This window comes from Thunnus maccoyii, chromosome 15 (genome assembly GCF_910596095.1).
Source record: "Thunnus maccoyii chromosome 15, fThuMac1.1, whole genome shotgun sequence".
NCBI classification, from domain to species: Eukaryota; Metazoa; Chordata; class Actinopteri; order Scombriformes; family Scombridae; genus Thunnus; species Thunnus maccoyii.
The window spans coordinates 20,447,911-20,473,681 of NC_056547.1; the positions used below are offsets into that span (position 1 = coordinate 20,447,911).

At 40.4% G+C, this 25,771-nt stretch overlaps 1 protein-coding gene across 1 annotated transcript; it reads left to right on the plus strand.

The window, feature by feature from the left end:
• The first annotated feature begins 18,941 nt into the window (after positions 1 to 18,941).
• nfe2l3 (nuclear factor, erythroid 2-like 3) lies at positions 18,942 to 25,750 on the plus strand. Its single transcript, XM_042435226.1, has 5 exons — positions 18,942 to 19,862; positions 21,838 to 21,918; positions 22,473 to 22,586; positions 22,778 to 23,255; positions 23,382 to 25,750. Exons 1-5 carry the CDS (start codon positions 19,341 to 19,343, stop codon positions 24,152 to 24,154), a joined length of 1,968 nt encoding a protein of 655 aa, XP_042291160.1. The 5' UTR covers positions 18,942 to 19,340; the 3' UTR covers positions 24,155 to 25,750.
• Positions 25,751 to 25,771: the final 21 nt, after the last annotated feature.

A 25,771-nucleotide genomic window follows, 5' to 3' on the forward strand; every position in this document is an offset into this window, starting at 1 on the left:
CAAGACAGCGTTGGATCTTTTCAAAGGAAGCCTGTTGACTTCAAAAGGACTTAAGATACGACTCATGATAACAAGGCAAGTTAAAAGTATAAATAACATTGTACTACGTCTCTCGTTTGCTTGCTTGCCCATCTGTGTTCTCTCCTCCATTACATCCAAATTATGGAGGTTCCCACTGAAAACCGAAACACTGGAACACTAAAATGAATGACCACCAATCTGCTGCGTGCTTATCCGCTGCCAGTTCAAGATGGTTTTCCTTGCTTCTTTTCTAAGACGTATGACTACTTTGATTGTCAGCCATTTACCACAAAACAATCCGCTCTTTCGACAGTTGGGTATTTTGGTAATGTGGTTTGCAAAGGCCTGCTCCCCAAATTCCAGATTATTTCAAGAGTAAGGTTTTTTAAAATATCAAATGCTGAACCTGTGTATTATCTGGGCTTTTCCTATACGGTGAATGTTTTCGCAATAGTTCAAGCCCTCTCACTGGGTGCTATGGAATGTCTATGGGTTTTATTATTGTATGGCCTTGAATTTCGGGCTGCCAGGGAGTTGATGTTTGACTTGGGCTGATACAAGGTATTCAAATACATATACCCATCTTTTAGACATTGCACAGACATGGAGAATTGTGGAAAATGAAACAGGTCTTCAGTTTAAATTCAAGCCGACATACTTGAGCTCCACAGGTCCATCATGTTTGTCCGTCAAATAGCGGGGCTCCTGTCAGTCAAAAGGTCAACCTCTGACCACGTCCTGTCCTGCATTCTTGTTATCATTCACTCCACTTAAGGTAGTTATAGCATAGCCTTTCATTATCGACAATTGTTTTCCATTCCACAGAGCAATTGATGTTATCGTTTTGATTAAAATCACTGCTCAGATATTCGGCTCTAATAGCTGACAGAGAATAATGAGGCCCGTTCCAGAAAAAGTCCAGCCAAGATAAAGTGCATAAAGTGCAGAGCGTAGTCTTTTGCTGTTTTGAGCATTTTGAAGATTGAAATAATTACTACAAAATACTAACATAAAAGCTTCCTTCTGCTTCACTTAGTCAGATTTCCAAGATAGTGCCTGCAGGGTTTGCTCTTTGGATGGGAGCTGAGAAGGACTGAAATAACCTCAGCCACAAGCAAACAAAAAGCTACACAGTGACTTAACTTTGGATGAACCCCATCATTGGTGGTAAAATTATTTTGGGGGTGTTCTTTTTTACATCAGTCAGTCTTTCTCTGTATATTCCTCTTTCACACTTCTCTGTCACACATGCACTTTAACTATATTTCCTTCTTTCCCTTGGGTTATATAAGTTCATATATATGTGTGTGTGTTTGGGGTGGGGGTTTCAAAGGAAACATGGAGGATAAACAAACAGACTTGCAGAACCGTAGAGGGCTCAGCACTGATTGCCCAGCTTAGATTGACTCTGCCTTGGTTTATTTGTCTATGTCACTGAGATAAACATCACAGTAACCCTTCGACAACTCATGAGAGGATGAACGCTCTCACTGGTGAGCAGAAGCCACTCACACATGCACATGTGTACATGCTCAGATGTAAAATATACCCGCAAATACATAGGCTCTCTCTATTTTACATACACACACGTACATTCCTTCATGCCTTCCCTGGCCCCTGCGATGAAGAGACCTCTTTAAGAGCTGTCAGTCAATGCTGGTCACCATGGAAGTCACTTGAGCTCATAACAAAGACCCTTAAGAGTTTCTCACAAGGCAAAAAAGGAATGGCACACAGAGAAAAACAACAAAGAAGAAGACAGAAACAGACAGCGAGAGACTTACCGGGAGACACATCAACGCTAGCGAGGCATAGAAACTGACTGACTGACTGAGTGAGACGCCATTCAGATGAAGATGGATTGAAAGGATGTGATGGACAAATGAGACAGAAACATATTGCGATAAAGAGGTTGGGAGGCAGAGTTGGAGAAGAGTTGGCAAAGAGAAGGTAGATGGAGAGAGACGGAGAGGGGAACCAGATTTTCTTCCAGACATCCTACCAAGCCTCATTAAACACTTCTGGAAACCCTTCCCCACCAACACACACACACACACATCCCTAAAATACAGAGTCAACACACAGATATATACAGTGCACATGTACAAAACAAACTTTTGCTCCAGGTTTGCAAAGCATTTTCTGTCATTTTTAGGGTGGAGAGCCAGTGTGGGTGGTGGTGTTTGGCTGAGGTGGCAAAAAAGCCAAAGGGAGCGTGGGACAGTGGGTCAAGAGGTGAGGGGTCAGCGGGTGCAAAGGGGGTTGGGGCAATGGGCCTGTGGCTACGGGGTCATATGGGTGTGTGGGCTTCGGGCAGAGTGCCAGGCTGAAAGGCACTTGGGTGGGCTATGTGATGGGAGACAGGGGCACGGAGTGGTGGGTGGAAGTCCAGAGGGTAAGGGTGGAGGTACACACAGGAGGATTCTCTAAAGCCAACTGAGCATCAAAGTAACCCAGCCGTGTAATGTTTCCAAAATTTGATGCTCCAATAAAATCTCAGAGGAAAGCTTTGCCAACAGCTTTATAAATTTGGGTGGAACAACTTCATGTTGAGCTAAAAGTGTTTAAGAGTTTTAGGAGTGTGTCAACACAAAAGTGAGGCTTACAAGCAGGGAGGAGAGGAGAGGAGAGGAGAGGAGGAGAGGAGAAGAGAGAAGAGAAGAGAAGCTGAGCAAAAATGGCAAGAGTTGGGCACAAAGGGATTTATACCCAGAATAAACAGTTTGACATTAGGAATACCACCCTTGTAGCTAAAATCTCTCTCTCCATCTCACACACACACACACACACACAAACTGAAGTCCTTCTCACACCACCCTGTGCCTATTTTGACTCGGTTTAAACACTTTTCATCTCAGTTTTGACTGAGAGGCAGAACCGAGAGGCAGTCAAGCTGCTCCTTAAGACTTGGTGACACAGTGATACAAAACAGTGCCGAGCAGTGACAGACTGAGTGAAAGGGAGACAGAGAGGGGAGGAGGAGAGACAGTGAAAAAAAAAGAGGCCTTCAGCGGAGAAGAAAAATACCCACGGAGAAAGAGTGAAAAAGAGAGAGACTTGCTTGAAAAGAGGGTGAGAAGATGAGAGAGAGCCAAAGAGAGGCAGATGAAGGGGAGGCCAAGAAGAAGGAGGAAGGAGAAAGGAGTGAAGAACTGTGCAAAAAAGGAGAGAAAAAGAGAGTTAAAGAGATTACTTTCAGGTTCAGAGACGCTCTTTCTGGCTGCTTACTGGCTGTCACTCAGTGCCTGGCTCCTAGGGGGAGGGACGGCTGGCTCTCATTGGTGTCATTCACCTGTCAATCGGCCTGACAGGCGGACCATAGGGCCTCATGTTGTGGTGCGGAAACTGTCAGTCAGCCATGCAGCAGCTGCATATGACATCATCCAAGATCAGGTTTGGAACACGCATACACAAACTTTATGTGTGACAAAGAACATACACACATACATGTTAAATTTGGAAATTCAGACACTGGAAATAACATACCATCAACACCTTTCACTGCCCAACAACACACACGCGCACACACACACACATTCATGCTCGACTCCCTGTGGATTGTACCTCATGGCCTTGCCAATCCCCTGGCTGTCCTCCCCTCCACTTTGCTCCCCAAAAGCCCTTGTTACTGGCAGGACAACAGCCCTAGGACATCTGCACACCAGAGCACACACACAAATACACTCACACACATACATCTGCACACACGACAGCTGGACAGTTCGACAGCCAAGGAGGAAAAGCAGATTTGTGCATACATCTTGGCTGTAATTAGGCACACACACACACACACACACACACAAACGCAGAAGTAACAGTAACCCTGCTTACCTATACACACACTCACTCACTCACTCATAGAACACACACATAGCTCTCATAGAGACGGCTTGGCACCCATCTGTTTGGAGCTAATTTAACATGGTCACTAAAACAAAGGAGACAAAGGCCCGTCTTGTGAATAATGATGAAGTGACTGTCAGCTGAAAAACACTTCTGGCTCTTGAGTGTACAATTCACCCTGTCCATCTATACCGGTTCACGCAGTGCACTGCAGGATTTTGGTTGGACCTACATACATATAAACTGGTGAGATGTGAGCGGCTGTTGCAATGCGTGGGAGGAATCTGGGGCTGATTTGTAAATTAATACGTATGTGTAAATTATTGTATTCTAATGGTGGTTTGTATGTATGATATACTACAGAAAGAACACATTTACAGAACGTATGATATTGTGGGAAAAGTTGTTTCAATCCTGGTTAGCATTACCTTAATGTCACAGCTAAAGCGTGTTTGGGAACGTGCTGCCAACATTTGATTGGTACAACATTATATGCAGTACTGAAGTACCGTACTTTAGTACAATTTTAGGTACTAGTCCATTTTCTGATGCTTAATATTCTTACTTCAATACAGTTCAGGGGGAAATTTTTCTCCACTACATTTTTTCACAGCTATAGTTACTTTTCAGACTAAGATTTTACATTCAAAACATATGATTAGATTAGTTTAAAAAATATGTTAGTTGTTCAATAATTTAATAATATTACACTTAATTACTTTCACTTTTCATACTATGAAAACCACCAAGTACATTTCCTCAAGCACTGTACTTTAGCATTTTGTTGAGATATCTGTACTTTAAGTATTTACTTTTTTCTGCAACTTCATACTTAACAAAAGCAAGATTACACATACAGATCAATACATCACTAATGATGATTATCCAAAAATATAATATACACAGTGATATACCGTTCTTTATAGTACATTTTGCTGATAATATCTATGCACTTTTATGCTAGATTTTGAATGTATTGTTGTTTTCAACTGAACTTAAGGTACCAGTATTTTTTTTAAATTTATGTACATGTCATGAGATCAGGCTTGTGCACATATATGTTTATATAGCATGTGTGTGTGCAGGCATACACTGCACACACAAACAGACACAACAGATGGGGAAATGGGAACTGTTGAACCATATCATTGTGACAGCTATTATGACGGATGACTGTATCATCTTAGAGAGGAAATCCCTCTTTCTCTTTACTTGTGTCTTTAAGGTCTGATTACTCTCACTCTCTGTCTCACTGGCTTGCCTCTGATTTGGGGTCAAAAGGTGACATTTTAAAGGTTGTGAAGAAGAAAATAAAAACACTGTCATTGAGTAACAGATTTAAGACTAAATAAAGTCTAAATAAACATGCTTAGCTGATATTGCAGGAATGTAGTCCACCCGGTTTATCCTTTTATTATTTTTATCAGCTTTATAGCACTGATATAAATCTTTGACATAAATTCAACAAAAACATTTTCAAGGGCAGTTTTTCTTCATATTTTAGTTTGATTGCCTTGTGATCATCACTGATTTGAGGTCATAGTTTACTCAACTATTTATTTACACTGGTGATATTAGAGGAAAAATGTTTATTGTCTCTGTATGGCTCCACTGATCTTCAGTTTACACCAATCAAACACAGGCATGCAGACATTCTTTGCAGAGAACAGGCTGCTCTGGTGAATGTCCTCGCCTCTGTCTGTGATGTGTTGCCTGCTGACAGTTTTGTCCACTGGCGAAAGCAGCCGGGAGGCTGTTCACACACTATGACAGTCCGCAGATTCTTTGAATGCCTTGCAAGGACGCTCAGAGGATTCAGAATGGTTGCCCGGACACTGTTACTCCCAGTTACATTTCATTCGGATCACATAAGGTTATTGCTCACAAAAGGACATGCTGCTATTCATATGCTGCTATTATTGATATTATTTCTTAATGGTATGCCCTGATGTATCAGCTGAAGGAGTTCAAGGCTGATGACTGTAAATTTGTACTCTTTAGGCACTAACTGTGGTAATAAAACTGATATATGGCATGGACAAAACCAGAGATCTCTTGTAAGAACTGCTGAGTGGGAATGTTCAAGTCCAGACACAAGCAGAGTGGAGTGAGCCTTTTTCATGGCTTCTCTATTCCTTTCTTCTTCTCTTTTACTTCCCTCATTTGTTTTTTTCTCCCTGGCTCTGCAGCTTAAAGTGATGTTGTTATTCCAGATGGCTCAGTGCTATATGGAGAACAGACAAGAGGAATACTTAATTGAAAACTATGAAAATATGTCAGCATGCGGACATCATTATGGCAGCCTAGATCATTTAAGCGCCCCTAAAATTACCTCCAGGCCTCATGGAGAAAAATAATAAATGTGTGTGTGTGTGTGTGTGTGCATGCATGAAGGCTCACATGTATGCTGCTGCATCTGTACAGAACTCAGATGTGCAGATTTCAAACACATGTCTGCTTGTTTCTCAGAAACCTTGATAGCAAATCATATCTAGCGCTAACACAATTAGCTTTACATCTGGCTTAGGAGCCATAAACCTATAACAACATCGAGATAAATAAAAAAACACAAGACAAATTGTGACACACAGTCTCCAAGGCAGAAATGGTATTGAACTGAAAAAAGTGAGATATATGTTTGACATTCCTCCTCCGCTCACTGTTTTATATCACTCAGATTGGTGCAGGGGAGTGCGCCTCCATGTGGGGCTCAGTCTCTCCCTAAATCTGCCTCCGGTGGGTCCTGAAAGTGCCCCTGTGCCAAATGAGCAGCGTAAAGCATGCCCTGAGGCATGGCCCAAAACGACACCCAAACAGCAAAGCTGACAGCCCATGAGCCAACGCACTAAAACATGAGTACAGCTCAACCGTTGGGTTTTATAGCCTACAACTCCCAGTCACAAGCCCTCTAATGCCCCGTTTAACAAGCTGAAAATCCTCCATTTATTCCCCCTCCATCTCCCTTTAGGAGCTCCTCTATTACCATTTACAAACAAAGACAGGCTGAAATACACTCCGTGTAGTGGGTATATGCAAGCATAAATAGTGTTAATGCACTGGTGAGGTGCTGGAATAGACGGTGCTTTATGTATGCGTGTCTGTATGTTTACATTCATGCATGTACAATATGCATGCAACAGTGTTTTCAAAAGAATTTTACCCTTGACAAGGAGGAAAATCTTCTCATACAACAGTTCAATTTTGTATCTATGTGGATACACTGATGAGGTGTGGGAGATGGAGTAGGAAATTGAGGGAGAAGAAGAGCAAAGTAAAGAGATAGCACTGTGAGGTTGAGAGGTCCAGGGAGGATGGGGTCACTCTCTCTGCTCTCCCATCATGCACACACCAGATTGGATGAAGTCTTCATCAGTGTTACACTCCACCAGTCACAGTCTTGTGAAACCAGCACCGTGTCCCCAGCACACACACCCCTCCTCCACCGCCAACAATGGTGTCACTCATGGGGGCCAAAGAGACACAGGGAGTGCTCCATCATGGGTATTAGCTATGGGGATCAGTTGCTTTAAATAAGAGAGGAGGGGAGTGCTTTTGCAGCCGATCATGTAACAACTGCAAATGAATACCTTTGAAGTTTTGTCTCTATTTATTAAATGTATTTCCCTTTCAATTGGTCTCTAAGGACAGTAATGTAGCCGCACAGGCAGGGAAAATACTTTGGATTATGCAGGCTTGTAAAACATCCTTCCCAATTTTTATGCATTTAAATCATCTCCAGGTACATATTATAATTTTGTTTCATTTTCATCATAGGTTTCACCACGTTCTATGGAAGTGGGAAGCATTCTTTCCACTTCATTTCATTTTACAACACACACTGTGGGGTCCTGTTTTACCATCTCTGGGAGAAGAAATTAAATCAATTTTGAACGCACGACACAAAATGGCAATGAAAGCCCTGCATTAAGCAGATCTGGCTGGCTGGTTATATTTTCCAATGAGGTTTTGTTTGCTTGTTTGTTTTGCTATGTTTCCACCCTGAAATACAGGGATTGGAAACATGCAAACTATACTGTCTCAGTGGCCTAACGAACTAGCGGTCTTGGAGTAGGGAACATGCTCTGCGAGCCAAATTGTTTTTCCCTCATAACACCATCTGTTTTCTCCTAGTCAAGCATGGCAAATAGGGGTCATCACCATTAATATGCGTTCCTGCTAAATCCCGCTCCACAATCACCACGTAAGTCCTGGTCCATTTACGGCTATGTGAATTTATCAACAGTAAGTTTAACTCACTGTATTCCAAACTTTCCCTTTGAATTTTCAAACAGGTTCTCATAGGAAAAAGTGTCATTAGAGGTGAAGAGGTATGGAAAGATGACCCAAATGCAAGTAATAAAATTTCAATTCTCAGAGGTATGAGAAATACAAATTCCTTCACAAATTTTAAGGGTGTCCAGCAACCCAAAGCTCAGATCAGATTAGCCGTGCTGATCTTGACCAATACACCTTCCATCTATTTTCTTTGAACATGTGTTTATAGCTATGGGAGGACATGTTTATGTTCATCGCCGTGACAGGACCAGAATCCTCAAGAGTGCTATGATGTGGACAGGAAACTCTGAATCTCTCTCCCTCACAAACATCGTACACATTTTCCCTCTCCTCACCCAGTTCTCTAAAATAACAGCTTTGACACGATCTGTGCTGGGCTGCCGGTAACTTGAGAGCAGGCTGCTAGAACGTGGAGCGCTGAGGAATCCCGTGGCTGTGAAAGAGATGCAGTCAGAGACCCACACACTGAGGCGGGTAGAAATCGATGGAATGGATGATATAGGGGGCCCACACAGAACCAACTGGGCCTGGGCCCCTGGTGAGAAAGATCCCAGGCCATCTGGATAGGGTAGGGGCCAAGGAGGCTGACAGGGGAGCCCAATGTTTGGGTGTTTGTGCCACAGCAAAGCGGAGCATTCACCTCATGTCTCTTACAGTGGAGATGGAGTGGACCTGGGATTTCTGACGGTAGTGGTGGTAGTGGGGCATAGCACAAGCACGCACATGCACACACAAAATCCTACTCGCTTCTTATGGTCACAGAAGTGCAGTCAGGCCTCTGTAAACATCTGTCAGCCATTGACTCCCTCGTCCACCCCTCCCTCCCCAGACCCAAGCAATTCAGTGTGCCCTTTGACCTTCAGCTGAAGAAAGAGCAACTGTGACTTTCTGCCAAAAACTAGCAAAGAGTTCAGTTCATTGACGACTACCTCAAAAGGGGAGACTGATTTAGTTGCATGTCTGTATATGGATAAATCAGTGTTAACAGCAAAGACTTTTTCTCATGGTTCACAGTCCAGTGCAAGTAGACTTAAGAAAGTACAGCTGTATATTAGTGATTACAGCAGAATGTGGCAAAGTGGAAAGCCCTTAGGTTATTTAGTCTTTGAAAGGGTTTGAATACTTGGAATACAAGCAAAAAATGCCAAATTTAACGCCACAACTGTGCTAATTATCAGTTAAAAGACTTGTAATTGTTTTTGCCAGCAAGGAAATTCAAGCTGTTGCATATAATAGACAGAATATTATTTTTGAATCGTACAAGATTTTGCTCTTGATTTCTGTTTAGTTAACCAGTCAGTTTAACTAATAAGATTTGTCTGTGGTTTGGACAGTCGAGGGTCTGATCTACTGTCATCTCAGCCACTCTGTCTCCCCCGGGATCCAGACCAGCACCGTAGACCCGTGGACACAGACCAGAGCCCTCATCAGCTCTCCCACTCCTGCTTTTCTGGGGCTTCAGGTTTCCCCTCCATTCCCTCCCTGCCCTTTCTGCTTCCAGCAGCCCCCGCAAGCCTCCCTCCCCACATCAATTACAGCCTATCCCCTGTAGCGCTGGGCCCCTCCCTCTGTGACCCCAGGGGTTACCAAGTCAGGGAGGTCAGAGGTCATTCTCCCTGCAGCTACCCCAGGCATCTCTCAGAAGTTTCCGGCTCTGTGTCTGAAGCCCTGCGGCCCTGCAGAGCGACACCCACACGACCCTCTGGCAGCTAGGGAAGACAGGGATCCCCCCCATTCCAGTCAACCATGGTCTGTTCCCTCAGTCATGTCGCAAGAATTATTTTCACATGCAGTTTTGCATTAGGTAGATATGTTTTGGGTTCTTTTTACCAAATGACTCATGGTCACACATAATATCATTTTTGCTTGTTTGTGAAGAAAGCAAAATATCATACTAAAAACATAACATGCTTCATAATGCAGTAATGGAAGTAGTAATCAGATCCTTTACTTGTGTAAAAGTAATGCAATACTCAATTACAAGTAAAAGTATGTAGGTAAAAAAAAGGATGTAAAATGTAGGCCATTTATTTATGTTGAATGGCCACTTTCAGAATGTTAAATTATTGGAGGATAATTAGTATTCATGCATCAACATGTACGTAATGTTTAAATGTTGTAGTAGGCCAAGCTGGAGCTGATTTTAATTACGTTATATAGTGGTTTGTGTATACATCAAATGGAAATACCCAAGTAAAGTACCTCAACACTGTAGTTAAATACAGTACTTGAGTGCATGTACTTAGTTACTTTCCACCACTGCCCTAATGTGATCTCTTTACTGTTCCTCTGTAGTCTCCAAAAAGGCAGCATCTTGTACCTTTTTCTCTGTTACTGTCCAAACAGGAGTTTATTGTGTCATTTTGTGTCTGACTTATATCATCTTGCAACCATGTTGGAAAAAACTTAACATGTCATCATGTATTCAGTGTGTATTCATGTCTGAGAGTATTTATGTCTGACATGATAAACAGACATATTTTAGTTTTATCTTGCAAAAAACATAAGGTTTTAAAGTTACAGAAGCCAACTGCTATGTTTTGACTGAACAACTATGATATAAATATGGAAAAAGTGAGCATGTGCAGATCATGGAAATCAATGACTGATGGGATGAAAGGATTTACACACATCAATTTACTGCAAAATGCTGGAATATCTCAGGTAATTTCTTCAGAATAATGCAAATACAGATAACTGTATAGCTTTCACAATAACTTTCCTGTGAGAGGAATATGAATGCTCAGTACAGAGTGTATACATACTGTAAACTTTAAAATGCACTTTAAATCTCTTTAAATTTCCTCTTAATTTGACAAAAGATATCGATAAAGGACTTCAGGCAGCGACAAATAAGCTTTTGAAATCTATTGCACTGATTCAATGGTAAATCTCATAGCGTGTGGTCAGCAATGGGAGGATGTAACATACAGTCAACCAGGTTAAACAGCAAGTCGATGACTCAGGTCGTGTCGTTGACCGCAGAGTTTTAACGGGGAAATCAGCCTCACAGAGCAGAACTGTATTTCTGTCATAGTACCCAGACCTCGCAGTGTCAATACCAGACACATTATCTCTAATGGGAGAGTCTGGGGTGGAGGGAAGAGGAGACAGGGAAAGAGAGAGAGAGACAGAGAGACACAGAGAGTGCACAGGGACGATATCTCTATTGATTAACAGGAAGAGGACCTCCACTCCACCCTCTCCTGTCCAGACATATGGGGTAATAAGGACCACTCTTCTCCACTGCCACCCCCCCCCCAACCTTCTCTTCTCTCCTCTCTTCTCCCTTCACCCCAGCTAGAAAGCCTTTTAATCAGCCCCCGGGGGAGTACATGGATATGATATGGGAGAAAAAAGAGGGAAAGAAAGAGGGAGGAAAGGGAGACAGGGTGAGAGGAATCCATTAGTGAAGCAGACACAATAGCTGCAGGAACAGAGCAGATACAGAGAGGTTTCCCTCAAACACAGAAAAAGGCATGACAGCGCTGAAAACACACCCTGTATGTATTAATACATACTGTCTTCTTTGGAGTTACACATAATGATCATTTCTGAGGAAATACTTAAAGGATAGGTTCAGTCAGGTGCCCATATGAACACTAAGAGGTTTCCCTTGCTTTAATCATTCCTTCTGTTCACACTGACCATTAAAAGATCCCCATCAAATGCACTTTCAATGTAAGTGATGGGGGCCAAAATCCACAGTGTGTCCACACAGTCATTTTGTGTAAAAATGTATTTTAAAGTTGATTTGAAGCTTATATGAGGCTTCAGCAGTCTGAGTTAGTCATATCAAGTGCATATCTGACACATTTACAGTCTTTTTAGCATCAAATTCTCTCTTTGTGTTTCCTTGGACAGCGTTTCCCTATTGAGCTGTGGTAGAAGTATAGTAACAAAAAAAAGGACCGTTGGCTCTAAAAAGACTGTAACATTGAAAGATATCTACTTGATTCGACTCATTTGGACAGCTGAGGCTTCATATTAGCTTCAAATAAAGTTTTAAATACATTTTTGCACAGAAGGAGGACTGTGGACTTTGTGCCCCATCACTTATATTGCAAGTGCATTATAAGAGATCTTCTAATGGCCAGTATGAGCAGGAGGAATGATTGTGGCAAGAAAAACCTATTTCAGTGTTCTTTTGGGTACCTGTATATTGTTTTAAGCCAGAATTGAAAAACTGTGAACCCGTCCTTTAAGGCACCGCAGCCAGTGTTATATATAAGTGCGAGTGCACGTACAAGTCTGAGCTGATATTGTTCCAAAGTTACCAGGTCACATCATACAGGCCTGTTTTTCTTCAGCCAGGGCCATTTTCCTCTGTTTATGTAGGGCCTTTCTGTTTTCTTTTCCAAGGAGAAGGCTGCCAATCTCAGCAAGCCAGACCAACTTTATCAAGGCAGCCATCTCAGACTCTGACATCAAATCCACGACTGCTTCTCAGGCTGCAAAAAAAAAGAAGAAAAAAGAAACTTGTCAGCGCCTCGCCCCACTGCTGGCCCCTCAGCCTCTGGACTCTTGAGAGATGGGGTGAGGAGAGAGTGAGGAAGGGATCCAAAACATCTAAATGTTGCTGAAGGAGAGTTGAATTTTAAATTTTGAGTGAGATGTTATTGGTCATTATTATGTCTCTATTCAGTTAAACAGCACAGAGCCTTCAGGCGCTGCAACATGAGCACAGGTTTCATTTGTGAGAACTGATTATCCTTCAGATCAAGACTCATCATAGACCTTGTAGTCCACAAAACTTGGACAGTAGCGCCCCCATGTGGCCAAGGCGGCACTAGCAGTTTTTTGGTAAAAAGTATCACGTTACTGACTGAAATGAGAATGAAAGTTGGAAGTTATTGTGTCTTACATGGTTTAGCGTGGTAATAAAACAGCAGTCCTATATTACTGTCAATAGAGGACGTATCGCTGCTGATGGAATAAAGCAGAAACACTGCTAAGTGGGCTAACACAAAGCAGTCAGTTTCCTGCAGACCAGTGGGACATATTATGTAGAAAAGTCTGCTGAGTCCATCAGCATTAAAACAAAACCTGTATTGAAAAGGAAAAGAAATAAAGCTATGACAAACTCGAGTCTATTTTTTAACTCAATTTGCAGAGTACTAGCCTGATGTAAAAATTGTTTCCATATGTCTCCACTGCGGGGCGCCACAGAGTCTGCCAAGAACGGCTATTGCATATTTTTTATAAGTGGTTCAAATTTTGTGATTGGCTGGCGCGTTGGAGTGGTGAACCAATAGGATGTAAGGATCTTGACTCTTGTGTTTGATTGGCTAAACACGGATGTCAATCAAGCAGCGACGGGGTCTTGGAGGCAGAGAGCGGCCAGTCTGTTGTTTTGCTCTCTGGAGGACAGAGCTCCGCTGCTGAACCCATTCAGTCTCTCTCTCTCTCTCTCTCTCTCTCTCTCTCTCTCTGTTTCTCTGTCCCTCTCTTTCTCTCTCTCCCTCTCTCTCTCTCTCTCTCTCACACACACACACACAAACACACACAGCTGCAGAGCACAGACACAAGACAATTAGCCAACACTAAATTAAATACAATAATGAAATCAGACTAAAATATTTATATATTTTTAAATCAAGTATATTTAAATTAATAGATTTTAATAAATTATATTTTAGGGTATATTTAATTATGGTGAAACGTTACTATTACGTTATAGCTCCCCATAAAAAGCCTAATTATTGACCGGGATTTAGAGAAAAAAATTTATCTAATACTTACAAAAAAAACAAACAAAAAAAACTACAAAAAACAAATAACCGAAATAACAGTGATTGTTTTAAATATTCAAAAAATTTTAATACTTTCCATTAATAACTTTTATCATAGTGGGCGTATTTTTATTTGCCTCTTTACACTAATTAAGAAATACATGTTTATTCTAAAATGTATCAAAACTGTAATTGTTTTACTATTGACACCTAACTGTATAATTTTATTTTAACATATAATTCTGAATAAGCTTAATATAATTATTTTTATTACAAAAATATTTTTCAATAATTATGCTTTTTTTTAAAAAAAAATCTCAAATATAATACAAGTCCTGCAAACTCATAAGTGATTAAAAAGGACTAAATTTAGAGCAATCAGCTGTCTATTTTGCTAATTTAATCATCTCACTTTAAAATATTTAAGGCTAGTAATGGCATAACTATGTTTAGGAAATCAGGTAGGCTAATATGACCACGCTCAAAATGATTGAAGTGGAACTGGGATAAATGTTTCTCTGCTTCAAAAGTCTAATAATATTTTTTAAAATCTAGGTTAAAAGATTACTATGGGTCTATGAGACCGTCAAATTTGGATTGTTGCACTCAGCATAACCTAAAATCGGACCTGATGTCAGTGTAAAAAAAGGGGAAAAAAAGAGACTTCCAACCCGAGTTTAAACTATAATTCTTGAAGTAAACACAGAAAATACCGAAAAAATAGTCCCTAGGAAGTCACCTCGATTTCCCCCAGGTTTCCCGTGAGTCTTTGCGGGACCCAAACTTGTGGGCATGCGCGCTAGTCCCACATACGTCACGTATACCTCCGCCAATCAGCTCCGTCGTCAGAGAAGCACGTGGGAGTGATTTAAGAGCTCTCCCCCAATAAATCTGTCAGAACTTCGCAAAGTTGATTTAAATGTGTTTCACATCGTTATGAAAATACTTGTGGATTAATCAAGTGACTGCACGCTGGCGTCAGATCAGATGGAGTAGATTACTCTTCACACCTTTGGAGCGTTTAGACTCTGGATTTGTCGGGCCACCAAGTCGATGTGTAAAGCTTTGCATGAGGCGGACCGTAAACATCGCTTGTTATTTTCAGGTTTTTTTTATTATTATTATTATAGCTTTGCAAAGCTCAGATGCATAAACAGATTAGCACGTTATTACACAACACTTCTTCTGCTGATGGACTATACGATTATCAAATAAGCCATTTCCACTAACAGTAGCCCATTGTGTGACTGTTACATTGTTGCAGTAGGTGTAACAATGTAACAGTCACTGTTTCAGCTGTACCCTAAATGAAGTGTGATTAGCCAGAGCCTCTCAGAAAGACCCCGCAGCCACGCTTGGCTTGTCTGCACTAGACGTGCACACACTCTGCAGAAAGACTCGACAGTCTGCTGCTCAGACTGTCAAGCTGACAGAGACAGTGTGTGTTGAACTTGTTGTCGTGAGGAACCAGGCATGCATTAGCCACTAATTATTGTTCCTGTAATTGAATGGGATTTTTCTAGACTTCCTTGTGGTGCAATGGCACATAAATGTCTGTCTTTGTAAACTGTTTCCAAAAGGCTTACAGTGGATTTTTATTTCACCGAAAAGCTTAATTACAGCATCAAATTTTAAATAGGTTATACAGTACAGAAACCCAGAGGAAATGTTTTCATCCAATTGGGAATCAACACCGTATTCTCACTTCGTATTTATGGGGTGAAGTAATGCCAGAGTCTTGATAGACGTTTTTTTGTTTTGTCTTGTTTGTTTGTTTATTTGTCTTAGAGGCTATTCACATATTATATGCCAAGAGAACTATACCTACTATATATATTTACTCAGTTAGTTTTCATTTGATTTATTCATAATTTTCATTTTATCATTATTTTATCAACTGGTGATTATAACTCATTAGGCTGTTATATGCAACAAAAGAAACAGCCTGACTAACGTGGAAAGGTCATAAAATTAATGAACATCTTTTTATTGCTAAATTCTTTTTACAAGTCTACAAAGCTCAAGTTATGTTTTTGCAATGATTGTGTTGATTTAGTGGAAAAACTCTTTTCTATCTATTATTGTTACCATTATTCGACAGCAGGTGTCACAATTGAGCCAGATCACTGACACTGTTCTGAGTATCACCAAAGTCCAGCTGGAGGGACTTTGGAGCCTGTAGCCAGTCCTGGTTCCTCTGACTGTATAAATCAACCATTAAGACAGGAATTCAGTAGAAATTTCAAATAGATTTGTTTAACGATAGTCCACAACACATACACAGTAGTGAAAGGTAACTAAATAAATCTACTCAGTTGGAGGCCTACTTAATTTTTACGTTCTTGTACTTTATGTCTATACTTTGCTATACTTTATACTCCATTAAAATGATCTGACAGCTACTTGTTTGTTACTTTGCATGTTAAGATTTCACATAGAAAACATGTGATCAGTATATAAAATGTAAATTATTGTGATAGATTCAACAATCCAACAAACTATGTAAAAAAGTAACTCCACCTCAATCAGCTTCAATATTTAAAAGGTGCTTACTATGAATAAACAATAATACATACAGACACATACAACACACATAACAATAAACTGAAATGTGTCATTCTGCATAGAGTTTTACTTGTGATAAGTACATTTTTGTGCTAAGCATGTTTTCTGTTTTTACTACTGTACTTGTATATTACTAAAATTTAGAATTTAGAATTATTTGAATGAGTTTTCATAAATTGTATTGCAAGATTTACTACATACATTATATGTATTATTAATATTTTTCCCTCCACTGGATGTTGAGTATACATGCATTTCACTATTTTCCTGCACAATAAATGTTTTCTAAAGGTGCAGTGAGTGTCTGTGTTTAATTTGATATGTCTGCTGGCTCTGTTCTTTTGATTTACTTAAGGTTGTCCCTATTTAGACCATTAACATAGATAAAGCCTGCACAGTCCTTGATTGACTAGATACTGTATAAGCAAACAAGTGTTATTGTGTGGAGACATAGACCCGTTATTCATAAGCACTAGATTATGCTCAAGATCTTGGAGAAGGACAGACTTAGCTCCTCCAAAGCAATGCTTTTGTCTAACCTTAATCATTTGTTTTGTGCACATGGTTATGTACTGTATTTACTGGGACCATGTACATTCTTAAACATAAATGTTAACATTTGATGTACCGCACCAGAGTTAGCTTAAAGCTAATTTTCATCTGCAGTCCCTTACAAAAAAAACATGTAACAGCACAATAACAAACAGTACAAAGCAAAAAACACACAGGGCACATTATTCAAAATTCAAAGCTACATACAATAGCACATCACATATATCCACAATGTTAAATAGAAATTAATAATGTAAGCTTGTCAAATTAAAAGCAAGACAATTTGGGTTCATTAGAAGACCATGAGATGAAATTTAGATTCAGTGGTTACAGAGCTGAGTAGTTTTTAGCAGAGTAAAGTGTGAGTTATGATTATTTAAAATTTTAAATAATCATGAACAGGACATAGAGAAATATACCATGCAGAGCTTTCCATCCCTTACACCAGGGTGAGTTTGTGCCTCAGTTGGAAGTTAATATGCAGGACCCTGTATAGTATCTATTAATCTTACTCTGGAGGGGAAAACTCAAAAAGTTGTAAGGGGCAACTTCATGTTCTTTCACAAGTTTCAGGGTGAAGGAAAATGTACACTATGAGCAATGTGGACAATGAGGAGTTATTATAATTAATCCAGTATAAATGTATCCAAAACTATCGTTCTGATTAACATTATGATTCAGACTAGATGGACAGCATCCTGGACTATAAAACTACTGACAAGACCAACCTTGAAATATCCAAATGGTTATTTCACAGCTAAGGATAAGTTGACCTCATAGCATTACCAACAACATTTATCAGTCTGAATGACTGCTTTTTAATCTGAGAGGGACTAATTTTCAAATCATATTTAAAAACGTATATTTTTGTGTTTAATCTTATAGGGTGTTCAACCGTAGACCCATAGTAAGGAATGCACAAATCCTATTCTAGGATTTAACTGTTAAGCTGTTAACTGGTAAAAGTTTCCCCTCTTTCCATACTATTCCAATATCAAGAGCAGTGGTGGAAAAAGTATTCCTTAAATAAAAACTAGCAATATACAATATAAATGTACTCTGTTATAGGTAAAAAATGCACTTAAATATGTGATTATGTAGAATGGCCCTTTTTAGAGTGTTATATTATTATATAATATATAATTGGATTATTATTACTGATGCTGTGTAAGGAGCATTTCATTTCATTTTCATGTTGAAATTGGTAGAGGTGGAGCTTATTTCAACTATTTTACAGTGCCGGGTAGTTTAATCTATAACAATGCACAGGCTATAACCTAATATGATTTGAAAGAATATGTAATCTGAAACATAACTAGGCCATGTAGCTGTTAAAAATATATAGTGTAGAAAAAGTATAAAATTTCCCCTCTGAGATGTAGTGAAGTGGGAGTTGAAAGTAGCATAAAATGGAAATACTCAAATATAGTGCAAATATCTACACATTTTTAGGCCTACTTAATTAGCCTACGGAGGCCTACTTGATTAATAAAGAATAAACTGATTTGTTTTAGATGGTGTTTTGAAGACATTCCCTCTTTGTTGTTTGGAGTCATAGTAGACAAGTTCAAACTGTAATTCAGATACTGACCTGTAGGCCAAACATGGGACAAATGCAGGTCAGTAGCACAAACATCCCGGAACTGCAACCTAATTAAGGCTGCTGAGAAATCCCTTTGGAATCAATAACCTGTTGGATGCACGATATTAAAAGGTCAAAGAAAACTATGATGTATATGTTTCTGACGTGATATCAGTGAGATCAGTGTAATTTCTGGTGTTTTCGTGTAAATAATGTGTGTAGTTATATTTAGGGTGGGCACTGGCAGCCGTTACCACCCTTTTCTTGCTCTCATTGGTCAAAAATATAACTGTCATTCCTATTGTCCAATCACATGTTGTTGCGGTGAAAGCTGTGAGCCAATCGGTATGAGTTATGCAAATCCTGAAGTGAAGTTCCCTCAGTAGCAGCACTCTACTGTGACAGCATTTAGCTTGACCGATATTTCATTTTCTGTTTAATTAGCAAAGTTAGGGAGGTTCTGATAGCCATATATCACGGAGGAACCACTTCTCCACTGAAAGGGATTGAAAGACGGCGTTTTCGCTATGTTCGTACCAAGAGGTTCCCGTTAACTGGTAATTAAAGCTGGTAGCTAACAGCTAGCATAACGTTAGCTATCCAACGATTTCGCCGGTACAGGCGGACCTCTTTGTCTGACAGGGGAAGGCGTGCTCTTTTGTTAGGCTTTTTCCCTTTGTCCATTCGGGAAAGAGGAACTGTTAAGTCAGGATTTCGCAATTAACTGCAGTTCTAAACGTGTTTAGAAAATGCAAATCGCGAAAAAATACTTCACAGAAGGCCTGATTCAGTTGACGATCTTGCTCAGTTTGATTGGAGTTCGTGTGGATCTCGACAGCTACTTAAGCGGCTACTATACGCCTCTGATAGAGATTAACTTGGGTCCTAGCTCAGCCTACACCCAGACACCCTTTCATAATTTGAGAGACACTCTTGACGGATACAGCGTGCACCCAAAATGTCCCGAGTTGGACTATTTCTTCGCAAGTCGCCGGCTACTAGACGAAGTGAGGACTCTTGGTTCCCCGCGGTTCCCCACACAGTTGAACGCGTGGCTGGTGCACCAAGTATCTGCAACTGACAAGGCTGACTGTGGGCATCCCTCAACCAGCAACAACAGCACTGACACCAACTCGGGGCTGGAAAGCTCCGGGTACGAAGCCAGTGATGACAGTGACCACCTGCTTGACAGTGGCCCAGAGCTGTGCCAAACAATCCCCCAAGTCGGACAAGGGCCTTGTAGCGTTGGAGCCTGCGGGTTTCTGAAAGAGGCAAGTGTGTGTATGTGTGTGTAATTTAACATAATTTTAAGCAGACTTTGCGGCTAACTAAGCAGTGTGATCAGGAAAGTTGCTTGTCCAGCTGAAATAGTTAATGAACTAGTGTTAAAACTTCCTCAATGGTTAAATGAACAGACAATGCTATCGTTAGCTAACTAGCAGCACTAACCGATGTTACACAAGAATGGGTTCCCATTCAACAAGTTATTTATTATGCTGTAACATTTCCTGGTGCACTATTTAACGGGCCAAAACAATGTGATAACGTATCTTGTAATATACTCTCACTTTCACTTTGTATGTCTCTACTGGGCCTGTGTCCCAAAATGCAATATGGTGATTAAGTTTGGCAATGCTTGTCTAGTTAGTTTAGAGGTGTTATATTCATATATGGGCAATTTGATAAGTCAATTTAAACAACACTGAACTGGTCTAGTTAAATAGCTGTCTAATCCATACAATCAGGTACATGTCATGTACAGCATCACATTTGTTTGATGTACAGTATTCAGCCAACTGTCTGCTGCACCTGTCACCCTTCTTGTCTCATTAAGCCCTCTCTGAATAGTTAGGACAATAGAATTAACTTCACAAATAACACTCTAATAGGACCAAGGTATTGGGTGACCACACAGTTGTAAAACCACCATTTGCCTAGAAGTATGGGTTTACTCACACGCTGTTGTTGTTGAAACCTTTCATAAAGACATAAAGTTGGGTCCAAAAGTCTGAGACCACTAGACCACTAAAGTGGTCTCAGACTTTGGACCCCACTGTATGTTTTATCATATTCAGTGTAGCTGTCACCTGTAACCTGTGACTGTCATCATGTGTAATAAGACTGCAATCACAAGCAAACTTTTATATTCATTTCTTCAAAGTGAGTGATCCAGTCTTTCTAGCTCAGGCTAGAAACAGCTGCCTGGTGGATGTTATGTCCTGAGGGCAGTTGATGTCGCCAATTGTGTAACTATATCCCCTTTCTTCAGACTTAACCACCAGCTGTGGGCCTTGAGAGCTGGAGAAGTGAGGCTTAGACCCACACCCTGTTTGCTTACACAAAAGCGGTGGTCCATACTTGAATGCTGCCTCCTCCCAGGGTTCTTGTTCACATGGATAATGTGATGTTGACACATCTTTTATTCTTCACCCTCTCTTTTGTGTAAATAAGTAATAGCTTTACTGTTTGTAGGGCAAGATGTTGTGGTTTTTGGAAATGTGATGTTGCAAGGGAGAGCACTACAGCTGTCATATTTGAAAGTAACAATCAGTAATGATCTCCATTGATGTTGCCATTTCAAGCTGGAAAAGCCACTCCAGAAGAAGTTGACATGCTCAGACAGAACTGGGTTGGTGCAGAGTACATTTTGTCATATTTTTGCCTCTAGCATTAACGTAAAAACAGATAAAGCAATCATTTCCCTTTCAGAACAAGTGAGGATCTGCAAGGGTGACCTTTATATCTGCTATCCCCTTTCATCATTTAGGCATGGAAACTCATTTTTTGCTTCTGTGTGGAGATATCAAGAATGTAACTGGCAGACAGCTGGTAACCTACATTATTGCTGTACTTCTGTATCTGAAGTGTCTTACAACAACCATATGGATTATATAATCCCTAAGGGTTATTAGTTTTACTGTTATCATATGCACCAGCTCACAGATTTCTAATGTGTCCCAAACGGCCCTGACCACAGTTGGCAGGATGATAAAAACAGTTGAATGTTGACCCAAATCAGTTCACTGGGTTTTTTTTCCTTCTAGACTTAGGACAACTGCTTATTAAAACAAACATTTTCTCTGTCAGAACAAAACAGAAATGTAACAGTCTTTAAGGTCTTTGGATATTTGCTAACACACTTACTGTTTTTCTTTTTCCCCCTTCTTCTATTTTAAATCGTTTTACAATCTTACCCGCTTACCAATTTTTCCCTTTCTCACCATCTGTCTGTCTTTGCCTAACCAGGACAATGATGTTAAAGTTAAAGAGGAGGAGGAACCCGCTCCACTCACTCAGCTGGCTCACAGTTCCACACTGGAACAAGAGGTATGATCATGGTTGGTCACAGTTGTCTTCAATTATTGCTGTCTATTATTGAATGTGTTGCCAATTGCATCATTGTCTGATTCTTTTTTTCCTTTTTTTTTCTTTTTTTCTTGTACGCACCAGAATGTTGTGCAGTTTATCACAAAACATCTCACATTTTCATGAAATTTACAGTCACGTGACTTATGAAAATTATGTTGTATCTATTTTAACCAGAAAATCTCTTTCTCACATGACTTTACTCAATGTGCACCATTCTGATGACAGTGCTGTTTGGTAATACCATGCAAAATTTGGGATGGTGAAGCACAGTAATGATTGTATGTCTCACAAGGAACCACTTGACTTTCAGTTCCTTTTCCTAAAAATTTGTATAAATAGTATTATTGAATTTTAATAGTGTTCATTCTTTATTTTTATGTCATCTCTAATCTTATACGTTGAATTAAACTCAGACACAAAAGCTTGAATTTACTCTCGAGTCATAAATATGGCAATAAAACATACCACTTACTGTGTTAATGCTACATTCTGTGAATTTTTGTCTATTTTAGAGCCTGCTTGAGGGCATCACTACACTGTCTGATCCAGTACGCCTCCCTCCTCCTACCACTGATATTGACCAGCATTGGAGCCATTTACTCTCGCTGTCTGTCACTGACCTCGAAGTAAGTTGCTTGTGTTTATTTCAGATGCCTGATAATAACTTTCACACAAGGCTGAATATCTGCTTGTTGACAGTAGTTCAGACATATGAGCTAGGAACTATTAGTATGTTAAAACAGGGAGTGTTAGTGCCCCATGATGGTCTACTGTATATGCTACATGGAGTAAGCTAAAATGTATGTCTTGTGTGTAGGAGTTGGATTCCCTTGTTACTGAGCGTCTGTCAGACCTCGACACGGACATCACCAGCGCCATTAGCCAAGATGTCAGTTTGCATGATGCCATGGTAACCAGTGCTGGAGCCTTTGGTGTGACATCGGAGAGAGCTGACGGCAGGCCAGTCAGCCAACAGCAAAGGACCCTATTTCGACTGGAATCCACTGGCTCCTCACAATCAGATGCTTCACCAGGGATGGCCATGGGCCTGGCTGCACTCCCCTTTGCCTCAGTGTGTAATTTAACTAGCAATGTGTCATCGCAAAGCGCACTGGGTGGCAGCCTAGATGAGGCAGTCTTTGACGAGATCAATCAACTGGGTTTGGAGGGCTTGGACACCATGGATACCCAGCTGTTGGGCTGTTTGGAGAGCATAGACCCACAGGTCCTCGAGGACTTGGACTCAGACTCCGGTCTCTCCTTGGAGAGCAGCTCTGGAGGTCCAGTCTCCCCAGGTTGGTTCATATATCAATAAAAGTACTTGAGGATTAAATGTCTTTTATAAACCTGACTTGTGGAGTCAAGAAATTGTTGGTGTGTGTATGTATATTAATAAAATAATTAACTCTTCACTCATCCAGGTTCATCCGAGATGTCATCATCATCCAGTTCATACTGTGAAGATGAGTGTGGAGCTACAGGCTACAGCAGCGAGGTGGATTCAGTCCCCTCTAAAGGCATCATGGACTACACCACAACATGGTCGCCTGTGGATCTGAGTGAGAGTGTATGGCATGACCACAGCTACTCATCTCCTGCATTTTTCAACCAGCCATCAGTAACACTTCCCCATAAAGGCATCAAAGAGGAACCTCTCAGCGATGATGATGGTTCATCAAGTTTAGAAGAGCGGGAGCTGAGTCGAGATGAGCTGCGCGCCCGTGCTTTGTGCATCCCGTTCTCTGTCCTACAGATTGTCAACATGCCTGTGGAGGAGTTTCTGGAGGTCCTTGACGGTCACGGCTTCTCCCCTGAACAGGTGACACTCCTGAGGGACATCCGCAGGCGGGGGAAGAACAAACTGGCAGCACAAAACTGCCGCAAGCGCAAACTAGACGCCATCACTGGGCTCCAGGAGGAGGTGGAAAGGCTGCAAGCTCAGAGAGACAGGTTACTGAGGGAGAAACAGCTTACAGCCAAAACAATGGGTGCTGTGGGCCAGCAGATAGAGCAGCTCACCAGAGACGTCCTGGCCCGGCTGAGGGATGATTCAGGACAGCCCCTAAACCCAGAAAGATTCACCCTGCAGTGCGGGGCTAATGGGAGGGTCGTAGTTCAGCCTGTGAGAAGGCCCGCTGTCTCCACATCAACTGGCAACAAAACGGACAAGAGGAAGAAGGAAAAAAAGCAATGATGCAGTATTGCCAGCGAAGACTTAAGCTTTTAGGTTTTTGGATATTTCTGAACTTTCTTGCCTGACTCTGGTTTTGGGATCTCCGCTTTTGTTAAAGTGTGTGTGTGGATTCACCGCTGTTGGGAGCCTAAAACAGCAAAAGCTGCAAAAAACAAAAACAAACACAAAAAAAAAAAGAAACTCGAACATGAATAAATAAAAATTCTCTGTAAATAAAAATTCTCATGGGAACAATGTAGCTTACACACTGGACATCCTTTGCTTATTAAAGATGGAGATGGCACCCTGGGCATTTAAGGGAACAGCTAAGCTACAGGCGATGCTACCTGTTAACATTATAAAGTCATTGAATCTTACCGTTTTTACAGACTGACGATAGCATAGACAACCAGACATGTCTAAAAGTCAACATGGCCGCCAATGTGACAGTTACTAGATGGAAATCGTGGAGGAGGAGTTTGTTTGTTTTTATGTAGCCTTGCCTCTCAATGTATACCTATACAGTACACGCAGGAGGTGAAAGATTGTATTTATTAAAGTTTCTGACGTTCCTGTAATGCATATATGCATCATGAGACTGTCAAGGGCAGTATCTTTTTTTTGTTTTCATAATGGCAACTTTATCTCAAAGTGCTAAGAATATCGGGACATTACGTATCTAAAGTTTACAAATTTGTTTCAGATGTTTGAGGGTGTGTACTGTTCACTAGAAATTGAAATTGAACTGCCTAAAAATAGATTTTGTTCCTTATGTCTTGATGACGTACAGTATACCAATGATTAAACTGACAAGGCCTTAATTTGCATTCGATAAGTGTTTTTGTTATTGTGTGTGTGTGTGTGTGTGTACATGATCCACAGATGCACATTATCATATCAAAAATGTTTTTGAGAGGCTACGGTTTATGATTTAAATTACTATTGAATATATGATTTCAAGCACAATTTTGTTTAATCCCCTCATTTTAAGTACTTAAGAGTTTTGGCAAGATTATATTCTACCTCACGCCTTAGTTTATGTTATAGATTTTGGCAAAATTTTAAAAAAAACAAAACCCTTTTAGGGGAACTTAAGTGCACTCAACTACAAATCCCTCATTATTAAAATGGCCCTAAGTGGACCTAAACTATCCCTGTTAAAAAAAAAAAAAAAAAAAATGAAAACAATCAACTCTATTTAATAGGATTGAATGTTGTTTGGATGTTGCTTTTTATATATTTGAGATTATCTGAAAGAGTTGAATTAAGTATTTAGAAGTTGCCATCTTATTCATGGTCTCTCCGCTTTATATAGTCAGCCGAGTGAGTGAGTTAAATGGAGAGAGGTGCACAAAGTAGTTAATGGTGTGACTCATGAAGTATTTTTTTTTCCCTAGTTCCTCACAAATTTGTATTTCATTTTCTGGTTTGACAAAGATTTTACTTTTCTGTTTGTATAAACTTCAAACTGTTTTTTTTCTTTGTTGCTGGGGGCAGATGTTTTTGATTGCATGGTGATTGTTGAATGTTGATAGTATGATTTTGCGTAGGGAAGTCAAAATGCTCTTGCAGACATGGTTCTTTCTGATTAAAAAACAAACAAAACAACCACAACAACTTGTGTCTTCTTTTTAGTGT